Source organism: Martes martes (assembly GCF_963455335.1).
Source record: "Martes martes genome assembly, chromosome: 1".
NCBI lineage: Eukaryota > Metazoa > Chordata > Mammalia > Carnivora > Mustelidae > Martes > Martes martes.
In genome coordinates this window covers 212,212,500-212,231,503 of record NC_137888.1, presented here as the reverse complement: position 1 = coordinate 212,231,503, position 19,004 = coordinate 212,212,500, and the positions used below count along the sequence as shown (strand labels likewise).

Sequence of the window (19,004 nt, the reverse complement as noted above, 5' to 3'; positions counted from 1 at the left end):
TGTGGTTTAAATAAAATACTTTCTATGACTGTGTTTAGAGAGGTTACCAGGATAGCACTGTGGAAGCAACTAGGACCTTAAGAGTCTAGACGGTCACCCCTAGTTTCTGAGTAAATTTCCTTAATCCAAGTTTTCTCAATTGCTTAAAAAATTTTTTCTCAGTTCTAAAACAGAGTTATCACAATGTTACCTCCCTGGCAATCTATACTAAATACAATTTTTTATTTTTAAATAACCTCCATCTCTCAATTTTCCGATTCAGTCACAAGTTTAATCTAGAAAAGGAATAGGTTAAGTCACTGATTTTAAATATATGGTGCAACCTTCACTTATTGGGGGGGGGCGGGCAGACAGACACACACCTAAACCCTCGAGTAATCCTCTACAATGAATACTTCTTCCCCAACTAAATATACTCTTAACTCTGAATCTTATTTGCCTTTTAGATGGAAGATTTCTCATCAAAATAAAACAAATCCACCTCCCACACCCAGAAAAAAATGAACTGAAAAATAAGCTTTCCTATCTGTGGTCCTCAATCAAGCCTGCTTGCTCATGCTCCACTCCTGGGACGCACGGGTCAGAAGAACTAAGTTTCACTCAATTCCCATCCCTCAAAGGCTTTGAAGATAAAAATCTAGATTCTTTAGCCTGGAATTCACTGCCCACCAGCTGGCTCCCAGTGTTTTAGCATTAAGTGCCACAGCAGCTTCAGTTTTTTACAAATATGCAAAGCATATACTCAAATCCCTAGTCTTTGACACTCTCCTCTCAGCCTCTCCCCAATCATCTTTCATCCCTCTCCAACCAAAGGTACACCTCCTGGCCCGCCAGCAGGTTAGGTTGGAGGGACGTGGGCCCTCCAGGCTTCCCGGCAGGTAACTCCTTTTACTTCTATCACACCCTAATTACCCTACGACAGAAATGTAAATTGCTTCCTCCTCTGGGTCAGGGCTTTATTCTAAAGAGCTGTTTGAAGAGCTTCCTCATACCAAAAAAAATAAATAAATAAAAAATCCACAAGCCCTACAAAATAGATCTAAATGTTACTATCTCCCCAAAATATCCAGGATTAGGCAGTCCTAGGCTCTAGGTTCTTTTCAACAAGGCTATTTTATCTCTAATATCTTTGGGTTCTTTCTAACCGTGCACATGTTAAGTGAATCAGCCACAAAATGACTACCTGAAAATGAACAGTGGAAAAAGGGAAATCTGAAAAACGTACCCCAGCCGCTATAATCTATAACCAAACTTACCACCTAACCCGGTTCTAGCAGTACTTCATCCTGTAATAAATGCTTTGAAAGAAAAAAGAAACACCGGAAATAAATGTATCTTAAAGGCCCCCAAAAATGGCCCTCAGAAATCCCACTAGGCTCCCCAAAAGATGATGAAAAAAGTCCACATAAGCACATCTCTTCCCAGTTTTCAATAGCAAAGTGTTGGGAATACTTCCAGGATGCCTTTCTGTTGATTTCTCAGGACCAGTAACCATGGTATTTTGTTCCTCCCCACCTAAGGAGAAAAAGTTTAACAAAGCCAGTATTTACTGAATGCTCATTCACATAAAGCCAATTTAACCGCATAACCTTTCAATCTCCACAAACTCTAATTATGCACACTAAAACTTTGTGGGAAGGCAAATTCATAAAAGACAGAAGCCTGTAACAGAGGTGACCAGCAGCTGCGGAAAGAGGGAGAATAAGCTCATGTGTAAGCGCTCCAGTTTGGGAAGATGATAAAGTTCGGGACGGGGACAGGGGATGATAGTCGCACAACACTGTGAATGCGCTTCACGTCACTGAATCGCACAATCAAAAACGGTTAAAGCTGTAAATCGTATGTTACGTATGTTACCACCATCTCTAAACAATTTGTAGAAAATCAACTGTGCGCCCAGGCGTCCCCTCTCCTCCCAGCTGTAGGTTGTAGCCACGTCTCTCCGCGTCTTTCAGGTGACTGCTATCGGAATGGCTGGGTCTCACGGGGACACAAGATGATGCGTTAAAGCTTTAATTAAACTTGAAAAACCAGGAACCCCAAGACAGAGCCCTATGCTGGACTAGAAAAGGTGACGAAGTTCGCAAGTCGCCGGCAGAAAAATCTGCCCCTGGAACACGGAAGAGGAGCTTTCTTCCCGCCCCGCCACCCTTTGTTTGGTTGTTTCTAAGGGTGAACACTGAGCAGCAGATGCGAACTCTCTACAATTACCTACTGCGCACCTGGGAGGCGCGAGGGACGCCGCGAGGGACTCGAGTCCGGGCCAAAGCATGGGGCTAGCGGCGGTTCCGACCGAGGCACTCCCCGCGGGGCGGGGGAGGGGAAAAGGAAGAGGTGGCGCCCCGAACCGGCCTCGAGGTCCCTGCCGAAACCTAACCGCCTCGCCCCGGCTGCCGTTTACCGGGGCTCACCGCGCGCGAACTGCTGCGCGCGCACGCCTTCCCCTCCCCCCACTTTACGGATCGCGAAACTGAGACCCGGGGCGGTAGGGGAGGGGAGTTGTGAAACCACTCAACCCAAGGTCACTCGACAGGCTAGCGGGCGGCGGACTCCGCGACTCCCCGGCTTCCCGAACCCGCGCCATCATCCCCGTGCGCAGGGGCCCGGCCTCAGGCCTCGGCGTCGGGCCCGGCCTGCACGGGCCAGCGGAGCCGAGGTCCGCGTCCTGGGACGAGAGGGCGATCCTTGAGGCGCTCACGGGGCGGCCCGGCTTCACTCCTCACGGCCAAGGCCGCCCCCACAGGCCGTCCGGGCTAGGAAGGCCCGGGCCGCGGCCGCGCCGGTGGGAGGCCAGCAACAGACCTAACGGAGCCGCCGCCAGCCGCCGGCCGCCGCGAAGGTGCCGGGCCCGGGACAGGGAGCCGTGGAATACTCACCCCTTCGGGCCCGGAGCCCCGTTGCCGCTTGGCACGCCGGGCGCGCCGCTCTCCTCCTCCATTTTGGTCTCCGCCGTCGCCACCTCGGCCGCCGCTTCGACCCCTGCCGCCATTTTCTCCGCGTCTGGGCTTTGTGTGAGGGAGCGGGATGCGAGCCGCTGCGCCTGCGCGCTCACGTGACTCGGCGCGACCAGTAACGCCTGCGCGCGCCGCGGCCCGCTCCCGCCTCGTCCCCTCCCGCCACGGGCCACGCCCCTGCTCGGGGCCACGCCCCCGCCACGCGCAAGCGCGGACCGGCAGCTGTTATTCATTCATTACCGCAAACGATTTGCGTTAGGTACCTACGATACTCCCCGCCCCGGTCTCGAAGTCGGGGAGGGGAGGCACCCCCCAACTCCCTACAGGGACCTACTCACTCCCAGCTTCCACTCTAATCACAGCTGGCGCAGAGAAGCCGCGAAAGTTTTGTTTACTAGAATATAAAGGAGTTCCCTAGGACCCCGGCGGGGCCAGACAAGACTGCTGTGCAAAATGCTCTCTGCCTAAGTTGGTATCATCCTGCACCAAGAATACCTGGGCTCTGTCTGGCCTGTCTCCCCGCCAGGTTGGGAGCTCCTAGGTGCGGAGTTCATGGCCTAAGTTCCTCTCACTGAGTTCATTAACCAAAAACCGAAACATGTAGCTGAGGACTTAGTGTGTGCTCATGGATGTTTCTTGAGTGAATGAACAGGCAAGAATCCCAACATGATAGAAGAAATTAGTCACTGGCCAGACGAGTCCATTAACCTTAAGGGTGGCTCCTTTCTGCCTGCCCCTGGATCCTTTTGTCCTGAAGACTCAGCTCTGTCCAGAAACAGGTTTTCAAGGGCGCTAACGGTTGTGTCCTGGGGCAACCATGTTGGCCTGGGAAGAAGCCAGAGCCGGGGAAAACGTTCAGAAGCCTCCAGCTCCCTTTCCCCACAGCACCCCGCTCCCCAGTGTCTCTGGAACTTTGAAATGGTTCACTGGATCCTGGAGAAGCTCCCACTCAACCACCGAACTCTCTCTAGGTTTACAAAGGTTGAGTTTTCTTTACCCCCTCTCTCACAGAATGGCTGCGTATCAACAGGCTCTGGGGGAATATCTCATCTGCCACACCATCCTAGCTGCGTAATGTGGCCTGGCGATTCTGACCCAGACTGAGAATTCCAGGCCCAGAGATGAACTCCAACAGCCCAGCCTGACACAGAGGGTAGGCCCCATTCCCATGTACTCCCCAAACTCCTCTGTCTCATAGAATTTCCTTCTATCAACCATCTTCAAGGATCTCCTCCCCCCACACCCACCTCAGCTAAATTAAATTCAGCTCTACTGCTCTACTAAATTCCCTGCTCTACTAAATTCCCCCTGTGCACGCCAGGTCTTCTCCTGGGACTGCACAGGTATCCAAGCTTACTTTCCTCGCCCTTAGACTTCTGCTAGACTCAAGGGGTCCCTGGGACAGATGGAGCCTCACCAACCTCTGAATCTGCCTGCTCAGCGAGGCTCAGAGATGATGGAAGAGGCCCCAGTAGTCTGTCAGAATGAGGGAGAAGAGTCCAAATGCAAAGCAGCAGGGACAAGAGGCCACCTGTCTATACAATCCCTCTCCTGCAGTGAGTATAATCGGAAATCAGGAATGAGCCAGGCCTTGGTTGAGGAGACAAACTTCCAGGCTAGGTTTCTATGGGCTGGTTGACTTAACCCAATGCTGCCCACATTCCTGGGTCTTGCCATCTCCTGAACTATGATTTTGCTCATACTTTCCTTTCATTGACACTTTTTCCCCTTAAATATGTTTTTAAATTTTGCCTTACATCACACTACATACTGGAAACTTGATATAAATAGCTTATTGTAAAAAATAAGAGGGTGATGCCATTAAAGTACAAATTCAGGGGTGCCTGGGTAGCTCAGTCAAGTGGCTGCCTTCGGCTCAGGTCATGATCTCCAGGTCCTGGGATCGAGCCCCACATCGGGCTCCCAGCTCAGTGGGGAGTCTGCTTCTCTCTCTGCCTCTGCCTCTCCCCCTGCTCATGCTCTCTCTCTCTCAAATGAATAAACAAAATCTTAAAAAAAAAAATAAAGTACAAATTCAGTCATGCTGTACTGCCAACAGCTCTGAGCCCAAGACTTGCTCTCTCTTTTGCTAGGGTTAGGGGTCATTAAAGACTGCCTAAGGGCACCTGGGTGGCTCAGTGGGTTAAGCCTCTGCCTTCGGCTCAGGTCATGATCTCAGGGTCCTGGGATCGAGCCCCACATCGGGATCTCTGCTCAGCGGGGACCCTGCTTCCTCCTCTCTCTCTGCCTGCCTCTCTGCCTACTTGTGATCTCTGTCTGTCAAATGAAATAAATAAAATCTTAAAAAAAAAAAAAAAAAGACTGCCTAGAACCAAACTGCAATTTTCTCCTCACTATAATTAAAAGTATGAGACGAGGGGCATCTGGGTGGCTCGGTTGGTTAAGTGGTCAAGTGTCCAGCTCTTGTTTTTGGCTCAGGTCATGATCTCCAAGTCCTGGGATCCAGCCCCCTATCGAGCTCCCTGCTCAGCGGGGAATCTGCATGAGACTCCCTCATTCCTCTCCCCAGCTCATGTGCGCATGCATTCTCTTTCTCTCTCTCAAGTAAATCTTTTTTTTTTTTTTAAGATTTTATTTATTTGTCAGAGAGAGAGGAGGGGGGCACAGGCAGGCAGAGTGGCAGGCAGAGGCAGAGGGAGAAGCAGGCTCCCTGCCCAGCAAGAAGCCCCATGTGGGACTTGATCCCAGGATGCTGGGGTCATGAGCAGAGCCGAAGGCAGCTGCTTAACCAACTGAGCCACCCAGGCGTCCCAAGTAAATACATCTTTAACACACACACACAAAAAGCGTTAGAAGAGATTTGCAAAGGATCTTTTTTTCACGATGGCACATTCTGGGGCCTCAGGACTGTCTCCAGGGACAGCACATTCCAAAGTCAGCCCGTGAGAGGTGGGTGCCAGAAATGCGTGGCATAAAAAGCTACAGGAGGTTAGAAGGGCCCTGATTGCCAGCCGAGCTGAGGTACTTGGGTATGAAACTGTTCTGCAGGCCCCCAGAAGCCTGCCGAGGCCCACTCATCTATCCATCTGCCCCTCTGCCCCTCAGTTACAGGGCTCCAAGCATTGCTCAGCGGCTCTGCTGCTCCTCCCCTGGGCCGCATAGTTTCCAGCCTTGAGGCCTTTTGCCCTTTGCTGTTCCTCCCCGCCCAGTGGCCAGGCTGGCTTCCCCATTATCTACCTATGGCAGAAAGGGTTTTCCTCCCTCTCCGGGTGAGCCACACACCCGACAGTCACTGATGCAGCAAACAAGAGAAAACACCAGACACTGTGCTGGGCCCATCAGGGATGTGTGGCCTTGGGTGAGTAAGCCCACTGCTCTGAGCCTCTGTTTGCTTATCTGCAAATGGGATTCACTAGAGAGCCCCGGAGCCCACCTTTTGGATCTGTTCTGAGTCATAACTGTGGCCCCATGGAGGGAACCCTCAAATGTAGAAAGCTCAGAAAGAGCTCAAGAAGTGAATGCCGCTGCTAGCATGACTGTATTCTGCTGCTTTTCCCGAGTCCCCCGGGAAGGGGACGCAGAACGCTCAGCACTAGACCCGCGTGGCCCCGAGGGTCAACCCTAACTCTGCTTCCTAGAGCCTTGGGGCCTCAGACAAAAGCTTCCCTGCTCTGAGCCTCGGTCTTCTCTGTAAAATGGGGGTAAGAGCCATTCCTGCCGCTGAGGATGGGCGGAGGGAGGACACCTGCGAAGGCTCAGACACTGGTCACCCTCGCTAAGTACGGACGTTAGTGATTCAGAGTGTGAGAGGGCCCGCATGATAACTGGCCCGCTCTAGATGCAAAGCAGATGGAAACTGTTCTTCTTACGTGTATTTACTTGAAATCATTTATTATATGACCCTGCCACCTGCTCTTTGCTTGAAAACTCCGGCTTTGCGTCTTCCGGGCGTACACAACAGGCCCCTCAAAACCAGCTGAGGGTCCGTTTTGTTTCTTTAACCCGATGCCCTGAAGGTCCCAGGTGCCTCCCTTCGAGGCCTCGCCTCAGAAATGTAACTGACAAGTCCATTTTGTCCAGCAAGGGCTCCTTTTATTCATTCAGGGTGGGTTTTTGAAACGCAGTGCAACTTTATAAAGTCAAGGGGTGCCAGGAAAGCGAGCCTGCCAGGTGCAGAGAAGCGCAAGAAGCTTGCGGAACCTCCCAGCCCCGTGGGCGCCCTGGTTCACCTATGGCCGTGGCTGCTGGCCCCCAAGGGGGCCGGGTGGACCTCAGAACGAGATCAGGGGGCCTGCTCTGTCCGAAGCTCAGGACCACGTCCATCCGTCCTCATGTACCACAGTGTGCAAAACAACTGGAGAATATCTTCATGTGGGATCACAGAAATCAGCTCCGCTTGGTGTCTCTTGGCCTAAGAAGCATTCCGGCCGTGCAGGAAGGGTCGGGCGGTTTCGTCCTTCCAAATACCGGGGCGTCACCAGCTGCCTCCGGCCCTGCCAGCCCAGCCTTCACACTGGTGTCTCGTCTGCCACCTTCTTCAGGAGTCCAGCTGCCAGTGAGGAGTGCTGCGCGCCCTCAGAGCCGTCTGCATCACGGATCTTCAGGCGAACTTTCTGGTTGGTCCTTCTCCACTCTGAGTACAGCTGGCAGTGGTAGCGGAAGGAGACCTGCAGGGCGGGGGTGGGGGGGTGGGGTGGGGTGGGAATGCCAGGCGCTGGTCTCCGCCCCCAGGGGAGGGAAGCTGAGTCCAGGTGGCACCTGCTTTGGCCCAAACTAGGGCCAGGCTCCTGCTTCCAGAAACAGAGACAGCATTCATACATTTCTCATTTGGACCGCGTACACACACTCGTTCACTCTCCAGGGAAAACTCCCCACCAGCATTTGGGACCCTGCAAAGTGCAGGGGCCGGCGGCACGGAGCAAGGAGTTCCCTTTCTGTTTGTCTTAGAGTGGGACTGAAGTGGGACAGCTTCTTGGAAGGGTTTAAATGTCACCGGTCAGAGAACTGCCCGAACTCGGAAGCCAGCAAGAAGTCCTTCAGGAGATGAGTGGACAGATAAACCGTGGGACACCCAGACAAGGGAATATTAGCCAGTGCTAAAAAGAAATGAGCTCTCTGGCCATGAAAAGACATGGAAGAACCTCAAATGCAGGTTACTAGGGAAAGAACCCAGTCTGGAAGGCTACACACTATCTGATTCCAACTCTGTGACATTCTGTAAGGATGAAACTATGGAGACGACACAAAGACCAGTGGTGCCAGGAGTTGGGGGGTGGGGGGCAGGGAAGAACAGAGGGAGCCCAGAGGACTTTTAGGGCAGTGGAATTACTCTGTAGGATACCATAATGATGGCTACATTCATCCTCCATCTGTCCAAACCCCAGAGAATGTACAGCACCAAGTATGAACTGTAATGGAAGCCACGGGCTCTAGAGGACAGTGATGTGTCAATGTATGTCCCTCTATCCTAACAAAGGGGCCCCTCTGGTGGCACATTGATAGTGGGGAAGGCTAGGGATGGGGATGGGGTTGGGGATATACGAGAACTCTGTGTATCCTCTTCTCAGTTTCGCTGTGAACCTGAAACTGACCCAATATAGTCTATAAAGAAAAAATTTTTTTAAACCAATGTCATTGGTTCATAGTCTTTCATCAAGCAAGTTCCAAGAAGGCATTTGCACAGGTGGTGCTCAATGCACTGTTCATAACAGCAAAAAAAAAAAAAAAAAAAAAAAAAGGAAGGGGAAGAAAACATAAGAATCCCGGTGTCCGTCAAAAGGGATTAGTTAAATAAATACTGTACATCCAGACCATGAATAACTGTTGGGTGGCTGCCTTTTTTTTTTAAAGGACGTTAGCAAAGTGAAAGCAAGCAGACTCTGAAGCCGTAGGTATGGTTTCATGCTGTTTGCATTTAAGAAAAAAAACAAAACTGTTAGTGGATACGCAATACTTTTTGAGAAGGGATCGCTCCCACAGCTAGACAACAGTGGTTATCCCTAAGAGGTGAGACTGGGGGGCTCCTCTCTGGGCGAGGGTCCTAACGGCTGCCAGGCCAGTCCCTCTCGATCCCAGTGGCCTTCCCTCTTCATCTCTTTCGCTTCCTGTCTGTCTGTCCTTCTCCTCCTCCTGCTCTTTCGCTCCCACTCTTCTGGGCTCGCTCTTCCTCTCATCCTCCTGCCCTCCCTCTCCCGTGACCCCAGCTGGTCCTGCTGGGCTTGTGGAAGGCCAGGCCTGCGCTCGACACTGCCAGTCAGGCGCCCTCATCTTTCAGGAGCGGAGCTCACCCCTGACTCGTGGCTTCCCTGGCCCTTGGTTGGGCTCAGAATGTGGAGCTCCATGAGATGCCAGGAATTGCTTCCCCCCGGGCAGAGGCACAACGAGGCGGAGGCAGGCAGGGAGGCCCCCAAGCCATTGCCCAAACCCCTGGCCTGCCTGCCCTAAGCCAGAGACCCCCAGATGCCTCCAGCCGGCAGCCACTCACCAGCGTCCAGAGGACATAGATGGTAAACAGGGCAATGGTGAGGGCGATGAGCCCCACGGCCTCGAGCCGGCTGTGGAGCCGGAGGTGGTCCTGGGCTCCGCGCAGGCACAGCCAGCCCGAGATGGCAGCCAGCGGCGTGATGAACAGGAAGCACACCATGTCACAGCACAGCGTCCGCTTCTCTGTCCGAGGCCCCGGGTCCTTCAGCCACTGCAGGGGGGTGCGGGGAGGAGCTGCTGAAGTGGGCTTCACACGGCCCTCCCACCAGACCCCCGGCCTAGGGATGGGGCGCGGGACCTCCAGGCCTTGCGTCTCTGCCTGCAGACCCGGCAGGGGGGATGGGTGGGTCCCGCGGGACCAGCCTCCTCCGGGGTGTCTCCCTCTGTCCTCTCCTTCCTTCACATACTTACTGAGCCTACAATGAGCTCCCGGTCCTTGCTAGGTGCCCCCACTGTACGGATGGGGGAAACTGAGAGGGCACAGAGGGACGGACTCATTTGTGCCAGCTCACACGACTAGTCACACAACTAGTCACCCACAGAGCCAGGACTGCAAGCCGGGGTGCGGAGGGGTCCGGCAGGGGGGTCTGGCCGCAGGGCCCGTGTGCCCGTGGATGCTGTGCTCCATGGCCCGCAGCAGAGGAAGGGGCGAGAGAAGTGGGCTTCGCTTATGGTAATTCCGGTGAGCAGAACAGAAGGGTCCCTGCCCTCCCGGAGCTCCCGGGCTGATGCAAGAGGTATGAAATGGGGTGCATGGTTGGGGAGGGGATGGCCTTGCTGAGGAGGGGACCGTGAGTTGAACCGAATGAGCAGAAGCAGCCACATGGAGAAGGGCAGGGGGAAGGGGGGGTGGGGACGGTACCCCAGGCAGCAGAGCAGCAAATGCGGGGCCCTGGTTCAGGGCCCTGATTCGGGAGTGTGTGGCCTGGACAAAATAGAGCAGGGAGGAGGCCCGTGTGGCTGGAGGGCAAGGGCAAGGAGAGAGGGGTGCTGCCTCTCCCACACCTCACTGTTCTCCTAAATCCCACCCCCAGGGCCCCCCCACCGTCCCTCCTGGGCAGGCCAGAGGCCTTTCTAAGTCAGGCCCAGAAGAGTCCAGAGGGCATCCATGCAGCCAGCAGAGCTCTGGGGGGCAGTGTGGCACCCACCACACCCGAGAATGCTCATCTCAGTCCTGACCCATGCCACTCAGGCTGAAGTCTAAGCTCCTGGGCAGAGCCCACAAAGCCCAGAGTAGCTGCCGTGGTCATCTCCGGTAACTCGCTCCACTCCAGCCACCCAGGCTTCATCAGGAATGCTAAACTCTCCCTGGCCTCAGGGCCTTTGCACTTGTGCATTGTGCCAGGTCCGCCCTTCCCCAAGTCGGGTCCTTGGCATTACTGACTCCTCACTCTTCAGGTCTCAACTTTAGGGGTGACTGAACAGGGAGGGGGAACAGGGTCTCAGGCCTGGTTCCTCACCCCCATCTGCAGAATCTACCATGGGGGGAGGAGGTGGGGAAAGCGGTCCACTCTATAGAGAAGGATACTCCTGGGCAGTCCCCTCCTCCGGCCCTAGGCCTGTCTGCCTTCCCTCTGCCTGCTCCAACCTGGGGCTCCCAAGCATACCTCTGTGAGGGGTCGGGGCCGCTTCTCCACTGCAAACTCCGTGTGGCACAGCTCACAGTAGCTGGTGTTGGACGAGGAAAGCCACCTCTCCAGACAGCTTTTGTGAACGGCACCCAGCGTGCCAGTGCAACCACATGGAGAGAGCAGGCTCTCCCCATTTGCTCCCTCGTGGCAGATCCGGCAGAAGGGACCATCGCTAGACACAGAGACAGAGCACATGACTAATAAGCAAACCTCCTGCCTATGCCTGCTCCGCCACCCGCTGGATCACAAGCTCAGCATTGCCCCTCTGCCGCCACTTGGCAAACTCCTACTCATCCTTCAACGCCCAGCTCCAGACCTCCTTTCCTTTGTAAAGCTCTCCCAAATTCCCAAAACTGTAGCCATGTGCTCCCTCCCTGGGTTCCTGTGGCCCATTTCTGGCCCAGGGTAAGCACCTCTTATACACGCCCATCTAACATTTGCTCCTCCTTTTCCTGCAATACTCCCTTAACTGTCCCGGGCAATTGACAATTCTTGGTCCTCGAGGACTAGAGCAGAGCTGACAACACCCCTGATGACCTCAGGCCTGACCAGTTAGAACACCACACACCCCTGGTCACCGGGCCTGATTCAGGGAAAGGCATATGTGAAGCAATCAGAGTCACTGTGAATTAATTCCTGAAATTCTTCCCACCCCCACCCCTCCAACTCCAGAACTAGAGACAGCAAGGCTGATGTAAGTCAGGAGCCGATGGCAGCGTCTGGTCCCCACATGGAGTCTGCGAATGGTGCCAAGCAGAGAAAAGCAGAGCCAAGCGACAGGGAAGGACAGATTCTCAAGGACACCACCCCAGGCTCTGGATCTAGCCGCACCTGAAGGCCACGCTACCTGAGAAACCTGTGCATCCAGGGAGAGTAGTTCCCCTGCTCCTGTGTCTTAGGTGGGCTCAGAAGACATAACAAACGTCCACACGAAGCTGCTTCAGGGAAGCCTCAGCCCCAGCCTGCTCTCTGGGGATACCGGGTGCTTCCTGGGGCAGCTCAGGGCTGGGGGTGTGGCCTCAGTGGGTGCAGAGGCTGCCCAGCACATGAGTCATTGTTTTCCAGACGTTTCTGCCCGGAGACTGGACCGCAGGAACACTCAAAGGAGGCAGACCAGGAGGGCTGCTTTCCAGATAACAGCAGTTTCCCCTCCGAAACTATTTTCTATCCTCTCCTCAGCGTCCCCTGCTGTGGCTGCTTTGAAGCCAAAACCACGAGCGGACCCCTCACGGCTACCTTCTGCCGTCCCCCACCATGTCAAAGGCCGTACGGGGCTCCACCCTGATCCCACAGCGCCCCCGCCCAGAGTTAACAGGAAAGGAATCCCTGCTCCGGAAGCCAACCCCGGGAAGGGGAAGGGACGAGAACCTTGAGGAAGAGCCGTGTCAGTTTGGGGTTTGTCCCAGGGAACCCTACTTTTTTTGGAAAAGCCACTTCAGAGAAGACAAAACAAAACGAAACCTGACTTCTTGCCGAGCACTTGTTAAGGACCGGGCCCTGTTCCAAGTGCAGCACGTGGACGAATCCGTTATTCTCCCAAGGAACCTGCGAGGAAGGTGCCGTTTTGCCCTCCTTTCACAGATGGGGAAACTGAGGCACCAAGGGGTGACCCCGCGTGCGTGAACTCACACAGCTAGTAGCCCGCGAAGCCGGGGTGTGAACCCAGGACGTCTTGCTCTGAGGCCCCCCTAACGGCTATGCTATGCTGCCTGTTCCGGGAGGCAGGACGAGAGAAAGGGACTTCACTCATGAAATTCTGGCAGGTTAATAGCGCAAACGGCACAGATGAGAAGGGAATGGGCCAGGGGTGGAGGTGGGGAGCCTCAGCGGGGCTGCCCAGGGCACACTCCAAGAGCAAGAGAAAGGAGAGTGTGGGCAAGGAAGAAGCCGGCAGAAGCCACGTGGGAGAGGCAGCAGGGGAAGTGTCGGGGGTACAGAAATGCTCTGGGAAGCTTCGAGGATGGCCTGGGCTCGCTCTGGGACTGGTGCGCAGAGCGCCAAAGGCTGAAGGATGAGAACACTGCGGGCAAACAGCAGCCTTCTCTCTGGGAGGATGGATCTGCCCGGGTCCTCGGCCTCGGCAGGTTCGGGATGAGCGGGATCAAAACTCAGAGGGGAGGGGCCCGTGGCCGACTCTTGATCTTGGGGTCATGAGTTCGAGCCCCATGCTGGGGACAGATGACTTTAAAAAGAAAGGTAAAAAAAAAAATTCAGAGGGGAGAAGCCATGAGCAAAGAGGCCAAGGAGCAGATCGGGAGGGCCTAGTGGTCTCGGGGGCATGGCTGTCCTGACCATCCGTGGGGTCACAGAGGGACTCTCTGCTCCCTGCCACTTGTCCTGTTTCTGAGGACTGCAAGACTAGCTGGTGGGACTGAACGAGCTTCTCCTCTTCCCACCCCAGCAGGAGCCCTAGGTTTAAGCCTCAGCAATGCTCAGGGACATGGGCGGGTATCTGCCTCCCTCTGGGCCTTGGTTTTCCCAGGTGTCAGGAGGGAGGGTGGGGAAGTGGGGATGGCACTTAGTGCCCCTCAGACACCCCATGTAGGGAGACGCTAGCTTTGGTCAGCCTCTTCCTAGACCCCCTGCCCACCAAATGTCCCCTCGCTCCCAGCCTGGCTTACCCAGCACAGATTCTGTCCTGCCTTCAAGAGCACTGAAGGGGATGCGGGCATAAAACCCCACACCCCAGAGGAGGCCTAGGAGACCCGCCATATCATCTGGGCTCGAGCGAGGCTTCCGGGAGGAAGTGACGCCCGGCAAAGACTTGGAGGGTGAATGGCAGTGAGCTCCCTCCAAAGCACTTCGAGGTCTCCCAGGGGCTTCTTTTGATGTTGGAATGAACAGCTTATGACTTAATTCTGACACAAGCCACAGCACGGGTGAATCCTGATGACGCAAAGCTCGGTGAAACCAGCCAGTCACAGAAAGACGAATACTGTGGACTCCCAGGAGCTCCCTGGAGGAGTCCCATTCACAGAGACAGAGAGGCCATGGAGGGCACAGGGCGGGGGAGGGGGCGGGGAGTCGGTGCTTCAGGGCGACAGAGGTTCAGTTTGGGAAGAAGAGAAAGTTCTAGAGACGGGTGGTGGGGGTGGCTGCCCAACAGTGTGAGGTTACAGTGGCACCCCTTAGGTTATCTATATTTTACCACAATGAAAAAAAAAAAACACAAAAAAACCCCCAAAACCTGGAAAAGAACCTAGGAATGAAATCTCAGTAGATAAACCCAATGGCAACGCCAGAACGCTTGAAAAATTAAAAAGAAAAAGACATCCCCCAGAGTCTCGTTCCCTTAGCCAAGCTGGTGGCTGTTTTAAATCCGAATGAGGGAGAACGGATCCCGATTTGTGTCTGAAATCCCAAAGAGTTAAAATGGATTCAGATTCAGATTTGAAGGGTTTACTTCAAGCTCTTTTCCTCAGAAGCGATGACAGAAGGGCAGACCAGGCAGGGGTAGCTCACAGGGGGGTCTGGAAGGCCCCACTGGGGCTTAACTACTTTTATCAAAGGCAGATGAGGTGGCAAACCTGTGGACAGACACCGGAGGTGGACCACACGGCAAGGGACTCTCGGAACAATGCAATGAGGAAGGTGTCCCCATCTCCAAGAGACTGGGGTAAAGGAACTTGTCCCGGGTCCCAGAAGGAGAGGGGCTGCGGGGCAGGATTTGAGTGCCGGTGCTGTGAATCCGCAGCCTGTACCGTGAATCACTCCCTTATCACGTTTCTCCAAACTAGGAGCTGCTCCCCACGGTCTAATCTCCAGCTTTCACCCAGCAACCTGGGATTTCCGCTTTTCCTGGAGAACCAGGAGGCCAGCCCGGGCCTCTGTGTCTGCATGGCAGTTAAGACGGAGGCCCCTTTCTCTGGCTTGTCTGCCCCCCTGGGCCCTCTAGACAACTGGATTTCTGACCCCAGACGGGGAGAAAATCACTTGGCCCAGAGAGTAAAGCGAGTGACAGCAAAGACCCCTGCTCGGTTGCCACTCACCTTGACGTATCCAAGGCTCGGATGACAGTTGAGAGGAGCCGGCCATCCCTGGAAGTCACCTGCGCCACGTACTGGGGTGGCCCGAGGCCAGTGGCCTCCACGACCTTGGAGAAGGCAGGGCTGCCAGAGCAGTCACACAGCGAGCCAGGGAGGTGGCAGCAGTCACCCGTCGTCATGGCCACAAGGAGCCCTATGTCCTCAGGGCCCGAGGCCCATGGTCCCAGGAGGCTGGGGAGAGGCCGGCAGGGAGGTTAAGGGCAAGTTTATCAAGCCAAACACCAACTGGCATTCGAATCCAGGTCTCGGAGCCTCAGTTGCCCAATCTGTAAAATGGGGGATTCAATGGGATGCTACTTGCGACTCAGCCCAGGCCTGATGCACAGGAGGGGCCTCCTGAGAAAGGGCAGCCAGGTCCAGCCCTCAAGGCTTGGAGGCCACCCCCAGCATCACATCTCCAGACACGGTAAGAGCCCCGAACAGGTACTGAGTGCCTGCTGTGTGCCAGGCCCTCTGCTTGGGGCTTTCCTGGGCTAGAACCATGCCTGCCAACCACCTAGACACTTGTTCTCCATGGACTGGATTTCTGGGGCTGGGCTCAGAGCATGTGAGCCTGCCTTGGAGTGGGGCAGAACTGAGCTAGAAACCTGGCCGAACAGACCAGGACAGGACATCATCTGATACCTCCTTGACTCGTCAGGCCATCAGGAAAATGGTGCAGGCTGGGGGGCTCTCGGCAGCCTCTGTTCCTGCTGGAGCACGTGGTCCAAAATGTGCCCGTGTCCTCAAGGAGAAGCAGTGGGAGATGACCAGAGACTTAGGGAGCGGCCTCAAGTCTGCTCTGGGTGGGGGGCTTCAGCACTATTCTTCCCTCTACCCCCTACCTAGGGTCTGCTCCACCAAAAGGAACCCTTGGCAGTCTTCACCCCCAACCCAGAAGGAGCCAGTGAGACTTTGTGTGTTTCCCCTGAGAACTTCCTGGAAGTAAGAGAGGCAACAGCAAACCTGGAGCCAGGGTCCCTGGGCTGAGCCTGTCTTATCCTCCAGCCTCTGTCTCCAAGAGCTGCAGTCCAGAGACGCCAGCAAACTCACTGAGGCACCCCCCAGGCAGATTTTACCAACCTCTGCTGGCCAAATCTGACACCTAAGAGAGAAGGGGAAAAGCCAGCCTAAGTGATTGACTAACTCTTTGCACCAAGGCCATCATCTGGCAATGATCAGTACCGTCTGAACAGTTCAGCCAGAAGCCTTCCTGGCCCACCGTGCCCTTCGGAGCCTCCACAATTGGGTCGTTGCCACCCCGATAAGCAGATATCAGGCCCGAGGCAGGAGAAGCGGGGAGGAAGACTGCATGGCCCAGATAACATCCTCGGGGCAGCAGTGACAGGAGCCTGGCGTGTTGTGTACACGGCTGTCCCTCCCGAGGAACTTCCGGCTCAGAGGTCAACAGGGAAGCCTCTGGGCTCTCCAAGAGAGTGCATGAAGTGGGGACTCCATTCTTCCCAGCCCCCAGGCATCAGCCTTAACCTTCCCGCAGGGAATTGGGCACTCCAAGCATCATCACAGTTCCTGTATATTAAGTTCTGCCATTTCTCTTCCTGGGTGTTGGGGAGGGAACTCACCAGTAAATCTGCTAAAGCAAGGACTGAAAATCACCAGAATTACGACAGCAACTACAGTTCGTTTAGGACCACCGCAGGCTGGGTATGAGAAGCTTGCTGAATGCTAAACTCTAAACACCTGCCCTAAGTGTCCCCTTCAAAGAGCACCTGCCCGGAGAGGCCCTCTTCCATGACCACACTGGCCAAAGTGCCACTGGTGACCACATTATTGTGTTCATGGAATGTGCCCCTCCCTGCAGCGCTCTTATTTCTTCACCCTCGGTGAGCTCTGGGAAGAGGGGACCGGGTTGGACGTGCCCTCTGCCATGGCTGGCACAAAGTTGCTTTGTTTCATTTCTCAGCCCCTGCTCTCTGTAAGAGCAAGGAGGGAGAAGAACCCTCCTGACCCCCACACCTTGGTCTTCCGGGGCCCGTGGTGGGAATCAGGGATGTTTGGAGGCCAGAGGTTTGCACAAACCACAGAAGCCGGGGCTTGAAGGGAGCCAGACTCAAGGCAGGACTCAGCTCTGGGGCTGCTGGGCTGGGCGAGTGAGCCGATGCCTCAAGTGAACTTGGCCCAGTGCCTGGGGGATAAATTTCACCGAGTCTTCACAACTAATCTATGACATAAGTCTAATAATTACCCCCATTTGACGGGTGAGGAGACCGAGGCTCAGAGAGGGGCAGCTACTTGCCCAAGATGACACCACGAAGAAGGGACCATAGCAAGATCTGAACTTAGTCCAGCGAGTGGCTCTGGGACTCCAAAGACCTGGATTCTTTCAAGTCTTGACTCTGTCACTGATGCTGTGTGTCCAGGGACAAGACACTTTGCCTCTCTGGGCCTCACCCTTCTCTTTTGTTAAGTAAGTTAAGATGGAGCTGGTGGACTGTGCTGAAGGACTTCTTGAGAAGGAGCCTTGAGGCTCAATTCCTCCAGCAAAGCTTGTCCTTGGTTAGGCCCCCGGAGGGTGGGTGTGGGGGGCGCAGGGGAAATGCAACCTGCTCCGCCTCCTTTCCCTCCGTGCAAGAAACTATACGGAGAGGAGTCAGAGGGCCCTAACAGTGCCCAGTCCCGCCAACTGCTTCACTCTCTGGGCCTCAGTTTTCTCATCTGTAAAATGGAGGTCATAACAATACCCAGCTCATTCACCCCTAATTACTAAGAAGTCAGTAAATATTATCTCTTCTTCATGATTATTGTCATCAGCTTACAGAGCTATTAGAGGGTTTGAGGACACAAGTCACAGCCAGTGCTTGGCACACAGTAAGTGCGCAGTAAATGCTGCTATTATTTTTAGAAGAAATGTGGAGCTGTGAAATGCATTCATTCCTCTTTGCTCACCGGAGAGTGGCTCCTGGGTGTCCTTCAGTCCCTGCATGGCCCTGCACTGGAGGCCAGGTTGAAGCCCAGCTCTGCCCTCTTTTGCTGGATGGCCCCAAGGGAAAAGACTTCTCTGAGCCTCAATTTCCTCATCTGTGTAACAGGGAACATTTCTAGTACTTCCACCTATTAAGGTCCCTAGAAGACTAAATAAGCGAATCGTATAAATTCTGGCTCCCCTGGTCTGAGCACCTACTAACAGCCAGGCAGTCCGCTAAGCAAGTCCTTTGTAGACAGTACCTGGGTCATTATAATATTTACTATCTTCCCGGCAGAGCCGCGCTGGGAAGGAGGTTGGGGAAGGCGCTTACCGACAGCCTCCTGCGTGCGAGGGTCTTTCCTCGCCCACCACCTTCTGAATTCTCCCAACAAGCCCCATCGGGTTGGCGCTGGGATGACCCGGTTTCACAGAAGGGGAAACCGAGGCTCGGAGAGGCACCTACTGTGTGCCGGGCCTCGGGGACCTCCCGCCGTGCTCGAGACGGGAACTGCGATCCCCCGTTCCGGGGAAGGCTGAGGCCGAGGGTCTGAGCCTGAGCGTCCCGCTCGAGAGCCAGGTTCGGGCCTCGAACCCGGGGCCGGCCCGCGGACCCGCGCTCCCCCCGACCCGCCCGTGCCTACCTGACCCGCGGCCGGGCCGGGCGGCCGCGCAGGCCCCTCCGCTAGCCCCGGCCCCGGTCCCGGCCCGGCCGGTCCCGTCAGCGCCGCTAGCTCCTCTCCGGCCGGCACCTGCGTCCGGACACCGCCCGCCGAGCCGACGGTGCCACGGACCAATGGCTACTGCCTCTCGCCCGCACTAGCCAATCCCCGTGCACGTCCCGCCCTGGAAGGCGGGGCCGGAGGCGACGGGGACGTCCTGGGCCGCACAGGCCCCGCGGCGCCGCAGCTGCTGGCTCCGCCCCCGCCGCGTCTTAACTCCGCCCCCAGCTCCGGCTCCACCCCCAATCCTGACCCCGCCCCATCCCGGCAGGGGGCACGAGCGGGGTTGGTGGCGCCACCTGCCG

The 19,004-nt window shown here is 55.4% G+C and overlaps 2 protein-coding genes across 8 annotated transcripts in view; both read right to left on the bottom strand.

Annotated features, from left to right (window-relative positions):
- The window catches only part of HNRNPM (heterogeneous nuclear ribonucleoprotein M), a 41,200-nt gene extending 38,142 nt beyond the window's left edge, over positions 1-3,058 (bottom strand). For both annotated transcript variants that reach the window (XM_080804344.1, XM_080804345.1), the window contains exon 1: positions 2,877-3,058. In XM_080804344.1, coding sequence (XP_080660470.1) covers positions 2,877-2,989 — 113 coding nt within the window. In that variant the 5' untranslated portion in view covers positions 2,990-3,058. The remainder of the gene's footprint in view (positions 1-2,876) is intronic.
- Positions 3,059-6,782: 3,724 nt separating this feature from the next.
- On the bottom strand, positions 6,783-18,759 carry MARCHF2 (membrane associated ring-CH-type finger 2). 6 transcript variants are annotated; one of them, XM_080828536.1, is made up of 7 exons: positions 18,622-18,730; positions 16,021-16,159; positions 15,700-15,799; positions 15,019-15,246; positions 11,006-11,201; positions 9,400-9,609; positions 6,783-7,582 (listed from the first exon to the last, which is right to left on the bottom strand). In XM_080828536.1, the coding sequence occupies exons 4-7, from the start codon at positions 15,192-15,194 to the stop codon at positions 7,424-7,426; spliced, it is 741 nt and encodes a 246-aa protein (XP_080684662.1). In that variant the 5' UTR covers positions 15,195-15,246; positions 15,700-15,799; positions 16,021-16,159; positions 18,622-18,730; the 3' UTR covers positions 6,783-7,423. The 6 variants fall into 6 exon arrangements, with proteins under 6 accessions (XP_080684662.1, XP_080684664.1, XP_080684663.1 ...); XM_080828538.1 differs by having other exon boundaries at positions 16,138-16,159; XM_080828537.1 differs by lacking the exon at positions 15,700-15,799 and having other exon boundaries at positions 15,019-15,341.
- Positions 18,760-19,004: the final 245 nt, after the last annotated feature.